Source organism: Equus asinus, chromosome 20 (assembly GCF_041296235.1).
Source record: "Equus asinus isolate D_3611 breed Donkey chromosome 20, EquAss-T2T_v2, whole genome shotgun sequence".
Classification (NCBI taxonomy): domain Eukaryota; kingdom Metazoa; phylum Chordata; class Mammalia; order Perissodactyla; family Equidae; genus Equus; species Equus asinus.
In genome coordinates this window covers 56,959,533-56,980,761 of record NC_091809.1, presented here as the reverse complement: position 1 = coordinate 56,980,761, position 21,229 = coordinate 56,959,533, and the positions used below count along the sequence as shown (strand labels likewise).

The window sequence follows — 21,229 nt, the reverse complement described above, 5'->3', positions numbered from 1 at the left end:
CACATATCAATTTTTAAGCAGTTTGATGCTGCTACGCCACAGACGTGTTATTTTGAGAACTACAGAACAAATCCATTAGTAATCTGTTATTTGATACTTGTAGGAACAGGTTTCCTTCAACAGTATAAAGTTGGACATTATTTTAACTAGTTACTTATATCTTTGTTGGTTGTAATTACTCATAAGTATCTTTTAAGTAATTGATGAAGCAGTCACTACACTATTTAGCGTCTAGAAAATAGTCACAAATAATGTAATATTCTTATAAATCTGTTGAACATGGTAAATTTAAACTTTAAGCATTGCTGTTATTTTTTTCATACAAGCATATATAGAAAAACACAAAAGCTAGAATTTATTCCATAGCAGGCCTCACATGAAAATACATCATGCTCTTCCCTCTGAGTTCACCAGGTATTGCCTGTACACGTTCGTAGCCAAGGGCAAATTCAACACAGATATTCCTGCTTGAATCAGAATCAGATCGTCCACCAGCTACCACTGCAAAGTGTCAAAATCAAACCAGCAGTGAATCGAATGCTAGTGATGGTCTGATATCGCCAAAGCCCAGAAACAAAACCTAGACGTCACAGTAAGCTCTGTTGATCAAGTAACCAATAAAAGTCACATACATTTGAAATGTATTCTGAAATTTCCTGTAAGCCAATTCATATTTCAGAAATTTCACCTTCAAATCATACTGTGTCTGATTAACCCTCACAAGACCTCTTTGAGATGAAGAATTTTATGAGAGTCATCCTCACCCAGAAAAGAATAAAAGTAGGAAGATTTAGAACATCACTGAATTCCACAGAGGGGCTCACTTTCCAAACCGGAACCGCAGTTCAATAGTTTCACGATTCCACATCCTGCTTTTCAGACCATGAAGCAATGAACTTTCTCATATAGCCCAGTACAGTAGCCACACCTCAGCGGTTGACAGTAAAGAGCAGTTGGTTAGTTTTATATCCATTTGAAAGAACTCCTGACAGGTTAGGTGTCCTAAGTGAGAAAAAAACGCAATTTTAAAAAAGCAAAAAGTATTTTACCACAGACTTCATCAACAGCTTGATATTGATCTTTAAGTCCAAAGAAAAAGGGTTCCTAAAGCGCGTGTTTCTTGGTAATATTTTAAACTTTTGATACAGTAAGCAGACTTGAGATGTGAACATTATCCAAGTTGTCAGAACTAGTCATTCATTTCCTTTGGAAAACATTATTGAGTATTTCATCTTAAAAAAAAAAATCACACTTAGTTACCAGTTGGTTACGGATGGGATTACTAACCTGAGTTACTTCTAGGGCATTTGTTCCATCTCTCTCCTCCGGAGCCCTACTCACTGGGCAGCCCAGGCTCACCCCTTTGCAAGGGTTCTGACTACGTTTTATTGAGGGCATTTTATTTCAATAATGAAAACAAATGATATGAAGAGAGTAGCAGAATTAGAAAAAAAATTATATCAGTAGTGCACATGTCACAGTAACAGAAAGTCCTAAAGTCATGCAGTTCTTAGACAGAGAGAGGTGATAACATAATAATTATTAATACTTGTTATATTCATTCATCAGCTAGGTTTAAATACAGCAAGGGTTTAAATACCCCAAACTCTGCCACTTGAGCTGTCCACTTTCTTCCCGAAGAAATCTTTCATGTTTCTTAACACTTTCCGCAGATTTGGTACTTTTCATTCTGGTGTCTGCAAAGTCTGTACTTGCTTCTCCACCTTTTTTTACTTTCTTGTTGCTAACACATATAGAAATGCTCAGTTTCCAGGGCCCTAGGTAACACAGCCCATTCTCTTCTACCCCACAGAGCCTATTAGACAGCAAAATGATGAACTTTAAATCCATCATCTATATATTGCTCTACTTTATTCTTTGCAAACTTTGTTACTGTAATTGTTAGCAACAGATTATCTGTGAAACACTCATGTGTGATCTCAGCACACCACCAGGTGGTGACCCGGAAGCTCAGAACCTCCCTTTCCCTCTCAGGTCCTCTCTGTCTGTCACACCTGCGCACTGCAGCATGTCCACTCGACAACCTCCTGTGGTGCGCTGCTCCAGGGCCTTCTCCTGCGCCCTGCAGTACCGGTGTATATGGTTTAATCCAAGGGAATATTTCTCAGACACGTTCCATGGCCTACCAGCACCAGAATTACCTGTGGGATGTGTTAAATCGCTGGTTCCTGAGCCTCACACCAGTGGTCCTGAGGAACCCCAACCCTATAGAGCCCCTGCGGGAGATATTTTACACACGTAATTTTGGGAATCGCTGAGATAATGGAGCAAGCAACAATGACATATCTCCAGTGTTAGCAGAGAAAACCTCTGTGTATCCTCTCTGTTCATCTCACAAATCTCAGACTTCAAAAGTGTCCTCCTTCAACATCATTATCACCACCTTTATGAAATGTCTGCCTTCTGTGGCCTTTAGTGTTATGTGCTGAGACCCCTTTATTTCTCCTCACACTTCTTTCCTTTTAAGGCTTTCACTCTCATTAGCAGTTACTTGTATAAATAAAAAAGTTCAGAAGATACTACACACACAACATAGTATGTGAAAGGTAGCATTTCAAATCAGTGAAAGGATGCATTATTCATTTATTCCTGTCAGGACAATAGGGAACTACTTGGAAAATTAATAATTTTGCAACACATCATCATGCAATATGCCAAATAAATCCAAGAGAGATCAGAGGTCCCATAATTATATCATATGAGACTGATCATATGATATGAGAAGGATTTTTCTAAGCATGAAAACACAAAGATAATAAACACAAAACACAAAAAGATAATTTTATGTGGCTACAACAAAATTCAAAATGCATATAATGCAGTAAAATACCATGAACTAAGTTATGTGAACAAAACAAATGATGAATAGGGAAAATATTTGTAGTATATATAGAAAATAAAAGTTAATATTTTTAACATATCTAAAGGTGCTTACAAATTAGTAAATAAAAAATGAATAGCCCATATGGAAAATGGGGGCAGATCATGACAAGTAATGCATAAAAGAAGTAAAAGTTGCTATTTGTTTTACAAAGACAATTTCAAATTAGTACAATGAGATCTAATTTGCCATATAGCAAGTTGGCGAAGATAAATGAGAATAAAGATTCACGGGGGTGTACAAAATTTAAAGCTGCAGGGGTTTTCACACTGTGTTGGTGACAGTAGAAATTTGTATGAACCTCCTGGAGAAAAATTGGGCAAAAAATATCATGAGCATTAAAAAGATTACCATTTAGACCGGCAATCCCATTTTTAGAAATTTTTCTTAAATAGTTGATATGTGTGAGGATTTGTCTTCAAAGATGTTCACATCATCAATGTAATAAATTGTGTAAAACTGGAAACAATATAAATATCCCCCAAAATGAGAAATTGATTGAGTAAATTTTGATACCTTCACATGATAAAATATTTGCAAGCCTTAAAACTTAATTTTTACTATATATGTTGAAATAAAAATGAGTTCATCATATACTTTTGAGAAAATGAATTATAAAATGTAATGTTCTGTATTATCCAATTTTAAAATAAGAAAAAATATTATTCATAAAACAATGCCTAGCAGGACATATAGGAAGAAAAAACGAGTAGGTGAAGGGAATGGAGATAATTTTTCCTAATTTTCTGGTTCTCGTTTTATGTACTGATTTTTCTATAGCTAGTTCATATAACACGTGTAATGAAAATTACATAAATAATAATAACTATGGGCAAATAATACCCTCTCAGCAATGATTGTGTCTTTTGTATATCTGCGTGTTTTTGATGTGAACTAAGTTTGTTCCTACTTAAAGGCACATACAGGCAGTTCTCAGTCAGCCAGCGGATAGCATGACGGCCAGAGAACCATCCCATGCTAACCCTCCAGCTTTCCTTGTATCAAGCTGCTGGCCTTCTATCAAACCACAGGACTAAAGATATATAGGAACAAATATAAGAGTAACAACCCCTTGTAAGAACACGTATGTCTGAGTATGTTTCATATTCCATTTTAATGCCAGTTAGTTCCCTTTTAAAATAATCCGAAAACCTTATCTCATTTGTAGATAAAGTAACAGTTTCCAGTTTCTTTCACCATAGTTTATTTCCTTTGCTTTGAGAAGTGGCATGATTTAATGGAAGAATCACAGGCTCGAATTCCAGAGCTGCCATTATGTGTAAAACTCACCAAGTCTCAGTTTCATCATCTATAAAACAATGATAGACATGAGATTGTTATAAGAGTTAGATGAGAGGCCGTTTAAAATATTTAGATCAGCATCAGATGCATAATCCTTCAACAAACACTCACTGTTATTTTATTAAGGTTTTTAAATAGATAATCACAACAATACAATGAAGTAAACAGGAAAATGTCTTCATTTTAGAGATAGGGAACTAGGCTCAGAAAAATGGCTCAAAATCACAGAATGAAAATGGAAGCTGGTATCTTACGATCATAATATCTGAGAAATGAATCCACTGCTTTCCAAAATCGTTTTTAGAATTTGAAAGTAGAAAACCAAAATATGTGACTAGGAAGAAATAAATGCCAATTTCCAGATTTTTGTGTGTGTGCTGAATTGGAAGATGTTGTTAAACAGTGGGTTTCTTCGGTCTTACGAACACAGACTTCATGATGTTTTCTCATGACTGGAAAGGAATAAAAGAGAAAGGACTGTTTGAAATTTGCAATTCATAATATTAAGGGATGGCCAAGTCGTGAATCAGTGGCAGCCTTCCAAATGAAACAGAACAGGCTGCAACATAGCAGCGTTCCTGGCCAAGAAATTCAGAAATTCAGCCATATGGAAAGACTATTCTCCCCTGCACTGTCCTAGATCCTTAAAGACGAATACAGTTATTTGAGTTCAAGTTATTTTTGCTTATGTCTATTCTGTCTCCATTTCTCTTCCTCTTATCTAATTACTAGCACCAATAAAAATATTTTGTGCAATTTAAGTGATACCTTACGAAAACAAATCTACTGTTCATCTCTGTATTTATCTTATTCATTGTTGTCATTCCAAAAAAAAAATGCAGCATGAATGCATAACTGGTTAGCTTTGAATGGATCAATCCAGTGCTAATTACTTCATGAAATTCATTAACCTATGTGTTTTCATGTGTCTTTTCTCTTATAGAAAGCAGAGATTGCTATTGCCCCTCTGACAATCACTTTGGTACGAGAGGAGGTCATTGACTTCTCTAAGCCCTTCATGAGTTTGGGCATATCTATCATGATCAAAAAGCCTCAGAAATCTAAACCAGGAGTGTTTTCCTTCTTGGATCCTCTGGCCTATGAGATTTGGATGTGCATAGTCTTTGCCTACATTGGCGTCAGCGTGGTCTTGTTCCTAGTTAGTAGGTTTAGTCCATATGAGTGGCACACAGAAGAGCCAGAGGACGGAAAGGAAGGACCCAGCGACCAGCCTCCCAATGAGTTTGGCATCTTTAACAGCCTCTGGTTTTCCCTGGGTGCTTTTATGCAACAAGGATGTGACATTTCACCCAGGTTAGTTTCAAAACTCTTAAGTTCTTCACCAGTTTCCTCAGTAATTCTAAGTGTTGTGCGGAACATCTCTCGACATATTCTTTTCCTGGAGGCAGAGCACTACTTGAAACAGAAAAAACCTGCAATTCCCAAATTAATCTAAATATATTTATAGCCAATTTTTCCAAGTGAGCACAAAATGTGGATACTATATCATAAAGATTAACTTTCCCAATAGAAAATATGCAACCCACTAGAACTCTCAAAAATCACTTGGTATGAATATTTCCTTCAGTGGTTTGGCAGATGCAAACTAAAATCTAGATTGTAAGAATAGCAATTCATTTTCATTTTGTCTCCTTTTCAAAATCAAATATTTTTGTTATTGTTGCTGTTCATTTTTAAAAATTAATTTTGAATTTGACCTACATTCCATGTAGCTTAAGGGAGAATTCTGCTATGGAGTTACCTGAAACTTGAGTCAATATAGCAGGTACCAGATATACATTGTTCTGTATAACAACCTATAAACAAGCTAAGCAGGAGGCAAAGAGCAATGTAAATACTGTGTTAGCTTTATAGAGAGGGTTTTCCATTTCTGTGGAGTCATGGCCTACTTCCTTTGGATGTCACTAAGACACTTTTCAGTTTTGTTTGCCAAAGATGCAGTCAGTCACCTGTTACAAGAAAAATACCAAATTTCTCCCATAGAAAAAGTAGTTGAAGGTAGGAGAAGCTAAGAATCGAATTTAAATAGTGACTTATATTAGCATCATAAATATATGGATTTTTTTTAAGAAATGTACACTTTCTCAAAAAAAGACATTTTAGCCACAATGCAGTTTGTGTTCCTGAAAATCCAGGAAGACTATAAATGTGCTTAAATGCCAATAACATAGCAATCTGAATCAAAAACTTTCACTTAATGAAATGAAAAGAAATCAAAGCAAATCAAGTAATGGTTTCTAAAAATGAGATTAAGCAAATACTAATTTCAAACCAACTGGTGCCCCTTAAATAATAATGGCTAAGAAGGGAACATTTTAAAGCTGGAAGTGCCATGGAAAATATGAAATTTTTCCTCACATTAAAAAAAAATGTCTAAAAACAATTTGTCACAGGAATTCTAAATACTTTGATGACCCCAATGAGTGAGATCAATTATGAATATGCCCTGAATTTTTATTCTCACCTTTCCTCTGCACACACACTCATCCATACATCCCTGATAGTCAGAGAAAGGGTGAAGAGAGAACTTTTTTTTTTTTGTGAGATTTAGCATCAGTTTTTAATGCTGTTACACTGCACACTGACAAGTCACATGCTTTGGTCACATGTTGGCAGTGGTAAAGGGAACATTTTTATACCAATATATAAAGATATTTTAGGACATGGCTCATCCTCCATTCAGAGCAGAAATAGAATATCCAGCAAACAAAAACATCCTCAACTATGGTCAGTTTGAGACCAAACCTAGAGCCACATCTCATCCAGTCTCCTTAGCTTATGTCCCATCCATCCTGGCAAGGCTGTGACTGAAGGTAAAAACAAGTTCTCTCAGAAAGGCATCTGCCAACTTGTATCGAATTTAAGACCTCACCCATTGTTAAGATGTATTGCTATTTCGTGTACCACCAAAGAGAAACAATGCTGACAATTGAACCATGACACTGTGTTTTATCTCATCAACCATGGGCTGCATCCTAATTTCAGAGATGCTAAAATGTAAGACAAGGAGGGTACCAATGAATTTAAGCAAGTATTCCTTTGCTGTACCTAAAGGAAAGGCATTAAAGTTCCACATTTCTGCGAATTAAATAATAAAAAGGAAGTTTTTCATATTTTCAGTGGCATTTATACATTCAGTATAGCATAAAAGACATCAAATTATACAGAAATACTAGAATCATTCTTGAGTAGACTGTTAGAAAATAAAATACTTGCAATTGTTATTTTTAAACATTCATGGTGAATTGATGGTATTTCTTTTCTTTCTCTGTGTTGGTTAGAGAAGGGAAAACGTGCATTATCTTGTCCATGTTTAGATCCCTCTCAGGTCGAATTGTTGGAGGTGTTTGGTGGTTCTTTACCCTCATCATTATATCATCTTATACTGCTAACCTCGCTGCTTTCCTGACGGTTGAGCGAATGGTCTCCCCCATAGAAAGTGCGGAAGACTTGGCCAAACAAACAGAAATTGCCTATGGAACACTGGATTCAGGGTCAACAAAAGAATTCTTCAGAGTAAGTTAAGGGAAAAATTAACAATGAAATGTTCATAATTTTTAAATTCAGGCAATTTTGCCAACAATTATATTATGGGCTCCAGCTACTGCAGGTTTTGCAAACATAATGGTAACTGCTATGTTTAATGCTACTATTTCTACTTGGATTTCATAACCCCTTTAATTTGCAAAGGCTGATTGATTTATTCATATTGCAAGAGGGACCTTCCCTAAGGAAAAGTAACAACAAAAAGGTAATTAAAACAACTTTGCAATATAATTTATCCCAAAGATTCCAATGTTGATAATGCTATTATGATACTGCATCTAGCAAGACTGGATTTACGTATATTTAGGGGCTAAGAGCCTAAAAATGAAAGCAAGGGGTTTTTTAAAAAATACATTTAACTTGCTGCATTTGAAACCCAGAGCCTTACTTTCAGGTTATACTACCTATGAGGTATATTATTCTATAATCTACTCTGTAACAATGGATTTCAAAGCAATACATTTGCTTTCTCACAAGATAATAATAGCAAGAACATGAAGTTCTGGACACCTTTCTAAGATGCCTTTCTATTGTATGGTGTTTCATTTGTGCTGATTTCTCTGCTTTTGCAGATAAAAATCATTCAAACTGATAGAATTGCCTCTCATATATAGATATGATCCCTTTGACTTGCCATCAGAATGGCAGGCATTTGGGGAGTTTTGGGGGTTTTGTTGTTTATTCCATTGTGAGGATGAATTTTTTGATCAGTGAATCTACTTTACTCTTTTTCTACTTAAATCCAGAGACATGCACTTGGTAATGTCTGATCAGAGATAGGGGTTCATTTTGTGACTTCAGAACCAAAATACTAAAAAGTAGTCAGAGAAACATTTTCGCAAATATTTAAGTAGATAATAATGAAAGCATTTTGTATTTAATTCCAATTGCTTAAAGACTAGATATTTAATAATTTAGAAGAAAAGATATATGTCACTATTTCCTAAGCTTTTGTTTAAAAATAATGATAGTTTTTTCAAGTAAGTTCATGTTTATATATAGTACTTGAGAGATTTACGTTTTCATTGTAAATGTATATATTTTATCATTTTGGGGGGCTGGTCCTGTGGTATAGTGGTTAAGTTAGCACGCTCTGCTTCAGCAGCCTGGGATTCGCAGGTTTGGATCCCAGGCGCAGACCTAGCACTGCTTTTCAAGCCACACTGTGGCGGCGTCCCACATAAAACAGAGGAAGATGGCATAGATGTTAGCTCAGCAACAATCCTCCTCAAGCAAAAAGAGGAAGACTGGCAACAGATGCTAGCTCAGGACCAATCTTTCTCATAAACACACACAAAATGTGTATATTTATTATTTTCTCATTCAGCTGGAAAATTAAAAACAACAAAACGTGCTACCTTTTAAGCGAGACTTAAATTTCATATACTTGAATTTCAGTAAGATATTTCTTTTGTTAAAAAATATTTGATTATAGTATCCTTATATACTACAGATGTTTACATAATACTAAATGAAGAACAAATCACTCAAAAATTCTGTCAAGGGGCCAGCCTGGTGGCGCAGTGGTTAGGTTCACACACACCACTTTGGCGGCCTGGGATTTGCAGGTTTGGACCCTGGGCGCAGACCTACATACTGCTCCTCAAGCCATGCTCTGGCAGGCGTCCCGCATATAAAGTAGATGAAGATGGGCACGATGTTAGCTCAGGGCTGATTGTCCTCAGCAAAAAGAGGAGGATTGGTGGTGAATGTTAGCTCAGGGCTAATCTTCCTTAAAAAAGAAAAATTCTGTCAAACCCAGCACTCGGCATTGTTTAAAAAAGAAATCAGACAGTGAGCAATGTCCTTGTCAACAATTTGGAGCATTGCTAGTAGATATAAAATTTTTAAGTTAATTATAAAGCACTTGTAGATTTTTCTAAAACTGTAAATAATAGTCTTGATGATATATTTTATTAACAATATTCTATAGATAAACGTAAATGACCAAATTTTTAAAACTTAATAGTGCATCCCAGTCGTTAAAGCTTAATAATACAAACATACCGCTCTAACACATTTTAGCATAATTTCCTTACCTCGCGGGAAATCTGTAAGTTTGTAACTGCTTCCACACAAAACTAAGTAGGTAAAAATTAGTAACTTTGCCTAGAAACCATTATGGATATGCATCAAAATAGAATCCAAGTTTGTGCTATCACTTGCATTTTACTGAAAAATGATGACTTATTTTCATATAAATAAAGCAGATACTTTCAAGTTCATCATTCTGCCTTGAAAGATAAAGGGAGAAAGAAATGTCATGTTGATTCCCTAAAAAAATTTCAAAAGTAATTCACTATAAAGCCCTTTGGCATCAAGCACACTGAAAATGTTTATTTCTAATCTTTACAGAGTTTTTAAAAACTTCTCGAGTTCTAAAAAGTGATGAAGTAGATAAGAGAATATAATGATAAGCAAATATGGGAATAAGGAAAGCTGCCTCTTAGATTTGCGGAGCCTTCCATACAAGCTGGGCATTCACCTTGCCCTCTTTCTTTTCTCTCCCACCCAACTTCACTTTTAAAAATGAAAGATTTTTGTAAGTATAGATATTTATTGTTGCAGAACAGTCTGAACCCTAATGGGACAAGAAAATAATTTTCCCTGGCAGCACACTTTCGGGAATGAATAAATTTGGGTTCTCTGATAAAAATCTCATTCATTTCCTACTGTGCTCTCCCTCCCCTCCCGTGGATGATGACCTGGTTTAAATAAACCATTTGTCTGACAGGTTGAGAAAACATAACGTGAAGGATATTTTTGTACTCGTCAAAAATGTTTTCTCAGAGGAACACAGTAATCGTACATCTATCAGCTCCTCTAAACTGCCTCAGGCAGTGACCTACACTCAGTGCTTCAAAAGTGTTGCAGTTATAGTGAAAGGGGAAAAAGAATCAGACGAGGGGGGAAACTGACAGCTGAATTCAACTGTTGCCTTGGTTTTGCCCCATTGTAAAACTTGATGTGTTTCATGTTCTGTTCACCTTGCTAAGCATAAACACAGAGGCATTTAAAGAAAGTTTGTACTTTTCACTTCCTGACAGCCTTGCGATTTAGGTACTTTTGCCCGTTGTTATATACCTGATTTGGATACATTGATTTTCACTTTGGTGCAGATTTTATCCTGTGCCTGTTTCAGTCATCGGTGAAATCATGAATGCATAAATGAGGCAGATTACCAACCCAGAGCTGATCAATTATCAACTAGGGCACTGAGCTTTTCTGAGAACATCAGTCTTGCTGCATAAGCTGCTAGAAGCAGGAAATAATTCACCTGACAACAATGTAAATATTAACTATGATGCATGACATTTGGACATATTTTCCGTTAAAAGCAGAAATGGCAGAATACTTAATTTTTGAGAAATTAAAAGGACAGCACATTTTTAAACCTCCAGGAATTAAGCAATAAAATAGTGCTTTAAATCAGATACTTTGCCATGCAACCTTCACAACAAAGATGAAACAAATAAATCTGAGATTAATTTCTAATTTCAGAAAAATAATGACTTTCGTTTTATCTTTGCTTATTACCTTGAGCATATTCACTCCCCAAACCTGATCATTAAGTAGGTATCACAGTTGAAGCTTTCAGAGCCTTTACAGTTCCATTATCACTATATTTATGAGCTTGCTAGAGCTGCAGAAATTTCCTCATTTTATCCTGTCTCATCAAATTTATAAAGATTTGTTTGCCCCTATTCCTTAGCAAACATTCTCTTGCAGTCACAGATAAGGCACGGGGCTATGATTTCCAGTCCTTCATCTCTTGAATCCCCCGCCAATGCCCCAGCCCCACACTCCCTTTATTGTGTGGATGAGTGATCTTATCTAAGTCAAGCCTTTTAAATAAGAATCGGAATTTCTAAACATGAACGAAGTGGCAAACTGTGTAATATATTTTTTCTCCAAAGAAGTTGCTTTCGTCTTTCCTTGATTTTCCACTGAGAGTCTGTATTTTACAATTTCTGTTATGCCTAAGGCCTGCTAAGTATAGTATAACTACACTATGGATTCCTCTTCCAGATTTTAAAGGAATTAATTTAACTTCTTTTGCACTTAAAGTATCTGTAATTCAATATATTTAAACAAATGCAGCAGTAATTTTCCTCATATTAATTTTATAGGAATGGATTTCTAAAAACCACCAATGGCCTAAAGATACTTTATTCCTTTAAAAAGCAATCTTTTGCTTTAATGTTACACTGCATTCTACAGTTAGATTATCTTCATAATTACCAAGCCCTAAAGCTACTTTCTTTCTATTTTGCTATGTTCGTTTCATCTAGTTGTTCCTTATTCCTGTAGTAAGATACTTAGTAGTAACAGGAAAGCTGCCAAGTAACTATCATGATTCTCATATTCTTAAAAAAATTCAAAAAAAGATTTCAATTAAAATAATACCCAGATTTTCTCTCTTCTGTTTTCAATGTAGTACACATAGTAAAGTATACAATATATGTGGAACTCTATACCTTTTTAGGTGGCACTCTCAAGTCAAGGTATCAAGATATTAAAAAAAAAAAGTGATTATATGCCTAACGGATGTTGTTTACCAGTACTTCTCTAAATTGAAATGATCAGAAGAGATGTTTAATGACAATCTGTATCAAGTGATCCAGAGATTGGAACTCACTGTAAAATGGAAGAGTTAGTTCTCCAGAAGAGAACGCTATCATTAGAGATGGGGTGAACCAGACCTAGCAACATGGCCTCCCTAGAGGGTCCCATGGTGGAGGGTTCTGAATCTGGATACTCCTCTGTCCTGGAACCACATAGAATCTTTGCCATTGAATTGTATTGTTGGCATGGAAGTTCCTAATTTAAGGATTTCTGTAGCCAAAAGTAACCTATCATTACTTAAACACACACACATCATAATCTCTGTATCATGAGATATTTTTAAGTGCTAATCACATAAAAACATTTCATAGGAGACTACAGGATGTCTATTTCCCATCTTGATATTTATCACCATTTGAATATACACTAATATAAAATATGGTTTTTTTTGGTGTTCAAGTATGCAAATCTCTTACTGTGTGGCTTATTACATAGGTTTATTGATTACTAAATTCTCATCTTATGAAATCAAAATTTGGAATACCACCATTATCAGTTTCTTTCTTTGTCCACCAGAATAATTTGCTTTTGCCTAAAAACATGTATTCTGAAGTTGCTAGTCAGCATATTTGTTGATTATTGAAGATTTGCTTCTTGTTAGACTCTGTATCCTGGTAAACAAAGGAAGGTCAATGTAAATGAATACACATGCTACTCAGGATTTGCCTTCAGGCATAGATTTAAGTCTGAATTACTCTGCATTACTTTTTATTCAGATCCACATGCAAAACTTCAGCACCTTGGTATTGAACAAATGCAGCCGTGCCAGCTAAAAGTTTATGCATCTCATTGCATTAACAAACATCAAACAGGATTCGGCCTTTTCTATCTTACTAAATATATCCTTTGGGAACATTTGAGGTCCTTTGGATATATTTTCACATTAAAATTGTACATGTCGGGTCTGGCCTGGTGGCACAGTGGTTAAGTTCTTGTGCTCTCCTCCAGTAGCCCGGGTTCATGGGTTTGGATCCCAGGCTCAGACCTACACATCACTCATCAAGCCATGCTGTGGCAGTCTCCCACGTACAAAATAGAAGAAGACTGGCACAGATGTTAGCTCAGGGCCAATCTTCCTCACCAAAAAAAAAGAAAGAAAAGTGTATGTGTGAATTTAAAAAGTCTAATGTGAATGCACATACCAGCAAAAGGATCTGGGTAAATTAAGTAATGGGAGTAATGGAGATGGAGCCCAAATGGACAAAAATAAATATTTCACTTTAAAATTTAATGTATATTCTACTTGGAGATTTTGTTAGAAAAGGTCCAAAAATGTTTTGTAGACCTAGAGTTTGATTCTTGTGTTATGGATATTTGGGTTGTAAGCTACAATGACTTCTCCTCCTCCTCCTCTGGTGCTCAAATACTGACTGATACAGACTGCACTTGTTGTACACATCTTATCAGGACAGTTTTCATTGAAACTTTGAGGCATGAAAAAAGATAAAAATGAAACAATATAATAATTCTCCTTATTTGTTAGAATTCAACTACAGTTTTAAAAGATATTTTACAAAGCTGAAATCACGTCTTGTCTAGTCCTTTTCAAGTTTGCCATGAATGTGATATAACACGTGATTTTAAATGTTCCACTCTCTTCATGGCATTCTACATTTAAAAATTGATAATAAGTTGTCCTTTAAGCAGTTGAGTAGGATAGTTATTACGAGAAGAGGTACCAGCTTCTTCAAATCTCACTTTGAAACGTCTGTCATTTCAGTGATTTCCTTAAATAGTTGTAAAAGGCAGTTTTCTCACTGGAAAAAGAATAATGTTATTATGGCAAATTGGAGTTAGAGGGCAATGGAAAGGTACTAAAACGCTTTATTCTTATCCTGATTCAGTCAATATTAACATGTTGTTCCCTTCTTTCCTGTATTTAATTTTATTTTCATTTCCTCCAGAGATCAAAAATAGCAGTGTATGAAAAGATGTGGACCTACATGCGATCAGCAGAGCCGTCAGTGTTCACTAGGACTACAGCTGAGGGAGTAGCTCGTGTCCGCAAATCCAAGGGCAAATTTGCCTTTCTCCTGGAGTCCACTATGAATGAATACATTGAGCAGCGAAAGCCGTGTGACACGATGAAAGTGGGAGGAAATCTGGATTCGAAAGGCTACGGAGTAGCAACGCCCAAGGGTTCCTCATTAAGGTGGGTGGAATAGTATAACAATATAACATGTGTTGTTATAGTATTCCACCTTCCCTGATGTCCCTGAGAAAATTATTTTGTTTTGTGTGTGAACATGGTATGTTTGTTTGTTTGCTTTCTTTTCCTCCATTTCATATTTTTTGGTCAACAATCAGGTAATCTTTTTTTCAATTTTAGAATAATGAATCACAGCTGACATAGCTCTTTGAAGGCCATATAAAAACCAAACTGGTTGAACACTCGCTGCTTCCAGTGGGCCTCAAACATGGGTAGCATATGCTTTTAGATCTCATCAGCTTTTTTTGGTCACTAAAATCTACGCTGTCATTGTGTCAGTAATACTTCTACATTTTATCATTATTTTTTTTAATTATGCCTGCCTACTAGTTTCTCAGTAAGAAGAAATCAACCTCTTCCCAGCAAAACATGTTTTTCCATTTCAGTGTTTCATTTATTATGGCGTCATGATATTTTAGATTATCCTGAGGTTGTATTGGCGCTCCCTTTGCAATCACATCTTTTTACAAACGCAGTCAGGGTCAGAAGGAACACTGGGCTCTAGTTTTATTGTGCTTACTCAAGTCACACTCTCGCCTGTTGCAAAGGGAGTATGGTGTAAGTAAGATCTGTAAAATTAGACCCAATGACAATCCAAAATTGTTCACACATAGACCGATAAATTATGATTCATGAGCAAAGCATTACACACGTGGATGATAATCCACATGTGCTAAAAGTGGAGACTTTCATTCTTAAGGAAATGTTGGTAAAATCTGCCCTTTTCACCTTTTTGGTCCTGGACATAGAGAATCCACATGTTTGTGTCCAGGAGGCAGCATTTCCTATTTTCCTTAAGCAATAAAGGCTGCTGTTGAATTGCTGGGCTAGAGCAAAGCCGGAGTCAAAAGTGATGACTGACAAATTACTCTGGTCTCAGTGCTGCTTACAAGAGATGCAATCAAAGCACAGATTCAAGAAGAAATCAGAATCTTTGCTAAAGGACTTAACCAAGAACCTGGTCTTGAAAAATGATGTTTCTGGTAAGCCTTTGAAAAATGAAGGTAATGAGACCTGTCCTATTGCCCAGCAGGAATGAAAGCAATATCAGAATTATGTGATTGTTTTCATTGGTTTCAAGAAGGGAACTGCAATGTGCTTTGGATATGTGTGTTGGGCGGGGGAGGGGTTGAGACAGCTAGAAGAAGCAAATACTGCTGCTGGAAATGTTGTGTTAAGCCAGTATTTTGTAAGCAACACTGTTAATAATTAGCAAGGGGTTTTATGGTATGTTCAAAAGGGATGATTTTAAAAGGAGATAGGAGAAAATTAGCTAGGAAAGACAAATTTGGGTGTGGACTTTGCAATTTCGAATCAGGGTTTTTTTTTTTTTAACATACTTCCCATACGAAACTGGATAAATGTGCAGGGAGAAAGCCAAATGAATAAATATCCATGATAAAATTCTACCTGAAAAGATTTCAACCATTCAGAAACTTAAATTGACATCGGGATGTTTGGTCTTTGTAGATATATTTTGTATAATACAATATGAGAAATATGTAATTTCAGTGAGGCCAAGTAGCAAGTAAATCTCTACTGAAGTAGTAGTTATAAGAGCACCTTAGTGTGAATAATTTAAAAGAAATAGAAGAGGAGAAAGCAATGCTGGTTGATATGTAGATCAGTATTCAGACTATTGATTATAGTCGCTGGATGTTGCTTTTGCTCTTAATTAATTCTCTGTGGATGTAGCTGCCTTGTCCTCTGTCTTATGTCTACCGATAAAGTCAAGTTCCAGGGACTGAATTTGGCCCTTAGATACGGGTGCGCCGGACTCCCATTGATGGCAAGAGAGTTCCCTCTTAAATGTGCCACTTTGTCAAATTCACACTACAGGGATTGTTTGGGGAGGAGCTGAAGGGCTTCATCTGTTTAGAGCTGTATAATAATCAGCTATTGGCTTCCCCCTCTTTTCCTGTCCTTCCCTGGATCTTGTTAATGAGGCAATTGTTAAACTCAGCTTCCTGGGTGGAGAGTTTGTTTACGTACTTTGTTTTATACATGCCACAATTTCCTGAGCAAGCTGGCCCCTGCATGCCAAAACCACAGTCATTTTGTCCTCTCTTTGAGAACACTGGAACAGCACTGAAGGCTAACCAGCATTCACCTTACTCCCCACCTCCTCAGTCTCAGACCCCCAGCCCAGCTAAGCCAGAGGCTCGTTAATCTTAAATTCTCTCTCTAATTTGACTGGGATCCTTCTGTTTCAAAAGAGAGAAACTAATTTAGAGATGGACCGATAGGCACTCTTCTGTATAAACGATTTAGTTTGTAGAAGCACAAATTCAAAGTAATTGCATTTATCAGAGCAAGATCCAGTGGGCATAGCTGCATCAAGAGTGTCTTTGAAACCCTTCTGTCTTATTTGTTCAGTAGGCACTAAGTCTGTTTTCCTATAGGATCTATCTTTTTAAACCAGGTCTTTAGGTTAATAGCTCTGGACACAGTGAGACTTGTGTGTTTGTTGTAATTAATTATGGCTTTCTCACAAGCTCTGCTGTTTTGGATCATTAGGCAACATGAGACTTTAAGAAAAGGAAAGCAGTAATCTTTCCTTCTACGTAAGCTTAACCGGGAGAATGCAGACAAATGACTAGCCATCTCTCATTGGTCCAGGGAGTTTTAAATTTCCAGATCTTGCTGTTTGGTCAAAGTGCTTCAGAATAAACATTACAGAAAAGAGGAAGAGTATAATGTATAATCAGGATAGAAAGTCAGGACTTGGGTCTTTAATGTAGACTTTAAAACAAATGCAATCAGGGTCGTCACAGAGAGTGTATCTGTGACTGGGCTAAAAATATTATAACGATGACTAGCACCCATCTTTATGGTAGTGCAGAGACTATATTTCAGACTAGTGTTTGCTAGGCATACACAGTGAAATGTTAACACCGTTGAGCCATCACTAATAGCTCTGGGTTATAGAAGGACAATAACAATGCCCAGAAATTATTGCTTTGTTGTGCTTTGACATAGAATGATGCCAGGTATATTGATGCTGTTAAACTTAGCATCTGTAGAGTCTACTATAAAAAAGGGAAGCAATTATAGGTACCTGAGCCTGCAAACTATAAATATCGATGAATGAAAGAACTTATATCTCACTGGCATCATTAGTTTTCAAAGTTACCTTCTAAAGAAAACCTTCAGGTCTTATTGTGAGATAAAAGGGCAAAATCTCTTCATTATTTCATCCCTCAACTATGTCCATACCTTGATATTTCTCCAGAACCTTCTTTCCACATGTACAATGCTATTTGTACCACTGTCAAGGTCACAGCTTTCGTTCTCATCCCTTCTCCAATACCCTTGGCAAACCAAAACAATTATGAAAGCCTTGCTCTGTCTGAGAAATTTTTAAAGATTGTTTAAAAATATATACTTTAGATGACATTGCAATGGAATATAAAGTTTAGATGAAAGAGGAAGTATATTAATTTGACTTTAATATCATTACCATCTACTGTACAACTTTACTATAGCATAGATATCATAAATACTATAGTATTTATTGTGAAGTTGTATACTTTACTATCAAAATACTATCTTTACGTATCATCTATATTACACTAGTTACTACACTCCAGACTTTACTATGCAATAGATAAAACTGATAAAGGCTGTTTAGAGTGAATCATAATTTAGCAAATACAGATTTGTAGACTGTTAAATTGTTGTTAGATAAGAATACCCCTCTTAAAGATATTCATGGTATCTAGTATCTGTAAGTACTTCCAGAACCAAAGCAGGGCATCAAAAGACTTCCTCTGACCTTTGTAAGGATTTGTATACTGGACCCCAATGTTTGAAGCCAAATTAAAAAGCTAGTCTCCTACACTTCTAATATTTGAAAGTCAAACTTTGCTTCTCTAAAGATGTTTGTGGGACTGTGTCTAAAATAAGACAAATGCCCTGTCACCAAAAAAATGATGTTTCAAAAAGAAAGCAGTTCCAAGAGAACTCACGCCAGTAGTTGAGATCTGGAAGAAAGTGAGGCCCAAGTGGACTTGCTGGTGCCTGGTTGCAGGAACCCGTGGCAACGGGAGCGGATCCTTTGAAACCAGGCACATCGTGCTTAGTTTACAACAGGCCACTCAGAGCCCCACAGCAACAGCGTGGCAGGGGAGGAAGTACGAAGAATAGGAATTAGAATAGAACAGCTTTTATTGCACTTTTTCCTTCAGTATTTAACACAATCGCTGGCCTCATAGGACGCTTGGCCCAAGTCTAGATCAGTATCAGGGTGGGTAGAATTCTCTGTAGGCCAAATTATGCTTCCCACACTTAGGAAGAATTGTTAGGGCAGATGTATTACACTTAAAATTCAAATTCATATATGAAAAATGTATTATCTCTAAGGAACCACTTTGCCATGTCAAATTTGTGAGACATATTTAGTCATTAGTTCAAGTGTACTTGGAAGGTTTAGAAAAAGGTGTTTGTTGGACGTTGTGTGTGAGAATAAAGCTGTAGTCTATTTTTGGTGTTAGTAACAAGTCAACTGTTTGTACTTAATGTAGACGCTAGAAAAACTTAAAAGTACAGAAATATAAAGCTGAGTACTTAATATTACTGATCAGCACTTGACTTCAAGTGAATAAACTTTTACCTTGTTTTCTGGAAACGAGTTGCAGTAGATTAGTACGCAAATATGGTTTTTTAGTTTTAACTATTATGGAAAGAGATTTGTTTTTGCCTATGAATATCCCTCATTTTTCTTGGTGCCATATTAAAAGATGCTACAGATAAGTTAGTTTTTGTGATCCCATTATATTTTAGATTATAGTCTGTTGGGCTAGTGGTTAGAAAAACACACAAAAAAAATCAATTGCGCCTCTCAGCATACACACACACAGACTCCCTGGTTGTGATATGCTTAAACACTTAGCCAGTTTGCTATTAGAAATGCTGGTGTTAATTGTGGGTAGCAAGTATCTTGCATTCACAAACTATGTCACGTGGTAACGGTGTCAATGCTACATGTGTCCCAGGAGAAAATAATCCCCTTTAGAATCCATATATTCCATCCTTTTCTTTCTAGATGTTGAATACAACAGGAAACATAAAACTTTCCACTGCCATTTGAAATTCTAAATTTTTGTTTTTGCTCTTTTCTACAATTAAAAGATGATTAAAATTACAGCCCTCACAAAGAGGAAAAAAATGTGCTTTTCTGCATTTCTTTAAGATTCACTAGGCCTTATATAATTTTGCCATTCTTCCCACTGCTAAAAAAATAATAATATTGATATGATTTGCCTTCATTCGCTTGCCAATTCATTCAACAAGTGGTTGGTGGGTTCCAACTGAGAATTTCCTAGGTAGTTTTCAAGTTCTTTGCTCTGTGGATGTTTTACAGCTGCCGTAGGTAACACTAGGTTGAAAGTTTCTAAATTCAATGTTTAGCCTTTTGCTCTCCTTGCCATTATACTTAGAGCAGCCTTCTACTTAGAAGTTGAATTTTAGTAACTTGCCTGAGAAAATCGGTAATTGTGGCCATTTTAGTTTCTACCACTTCAAAGAGGATTAAATTTAACAAGATAAAACTGCTACAAAAGAAGTTTAACAGTTTAAGCCTTCACAACCTGATTTAATGAGAGATCTAAGACTAGATCTCAATTCTGACAGTTCTCAGAAAAACTAGAATTCCAAACTTTTGTTCTTTAGTCCCACACAATTGCCTTATACACAAATTCTATAAACAATCTCAAGAAAGAATATCTATATCCTATATAATTCAAACTAATTAAGTGGCAACACACAACTAATGTGAATGCAGAACCTATAGTCAACCAAGTCAGGAGGCCTCGACCTACACATGCCAAGTGTATTTAGGAAACATAATAGTTGTATTTAAGACCAGAGTTCGCAATCTGCTATGTATTAAATTGTGCTGTAGATGAACTTCTCCCTACATTAGGAGTGTATTTAAATGTTTCCTCTTGGTGTATGACTGATAGTCGCATTGGTTCCACACTATGTCACTTATCTTTACAGACCATCTCACTATAAGGAATGGTTTCCAGAAGCATTTATGGCGCTAGTGCTCAGGTTAAAAAGGGGACATAAAGGAACAACAAAGCAAGTGCCTGAGGGTTTCTGTGTATTTGAATTCCCCTTTCTGTGGCAGTGAGTGGAAGCCCAAGTATGAGTTCTCCAGAACTAAAGCTAAAAACACCAGGGCTGGAGAGAAGACATGCCCCCTGAGGGCACCAATAATGCTGAAATCTAGAAAGAGGCACAGCTAAGATACCTTAGTAAGAAGATCAAGTCCAGGTCATCAAAGCAAAGCATCTGAAAGGGTCCAAAACAAAAGAATTGGGGGCGAGGGGAAGGGATGGAAGGGAAATTTACAGAACCAGGAATGCTAGAGCAAGGAAACTCACAAGAGTGGCCGATGTTAGTGTGCCTGCAGCTGCTGTTTCAGCTTCAATGTCGAATCGGATACATCAGTGTGCTGGAAGAATGGGTATGCTGCTGACATTTAAAGTCTCAACAGTAGGACAAACACTACACCAGAGAAATCATCCATGTGAGGCTTTCAACATCCCCCAACCCTGCCTGGTAAACATGAGTTGACAGGGTGGGCAGGAACAAGAAGCCTTCACTCCTATGACAGG

At 36.4% G+C, this 21,229-nt stretch overlaps 1 protein-coding gene across 6 annotated transcripts in view; it reads left to right on the top strand.

Annotated features, from left to right (window-relative positions):
- The window catches only part of GRIA4 (glutamate ionotropic receptor AMPA type subunit 4), a 364,116-nt gene that overhangs the window by 309,554 nt on the left and 33,333 nt on the right, over positions 1-21,229 (top strand). For all 6 annotated transcript variants that reach the window (XM_014851330.3, XM_014851333.3, XM_014851334.3 and 3 more), the window contains 3 exons: positions 5,148-5,518; positions 7,543-7,741; positions 14,302-14,549. In XM_014851330.3, the coding sequence (XP_014706816.1) occupies positions 5,148-5,518; positions 7,543-7,741; positions 14,302-14,549 (818 nt within the window). The remainder of the gene's footprint in view (positions 1-5,147; positions 5,519-7,542; positions 7,742-14,301; positions 14,550-21,229) is intronic.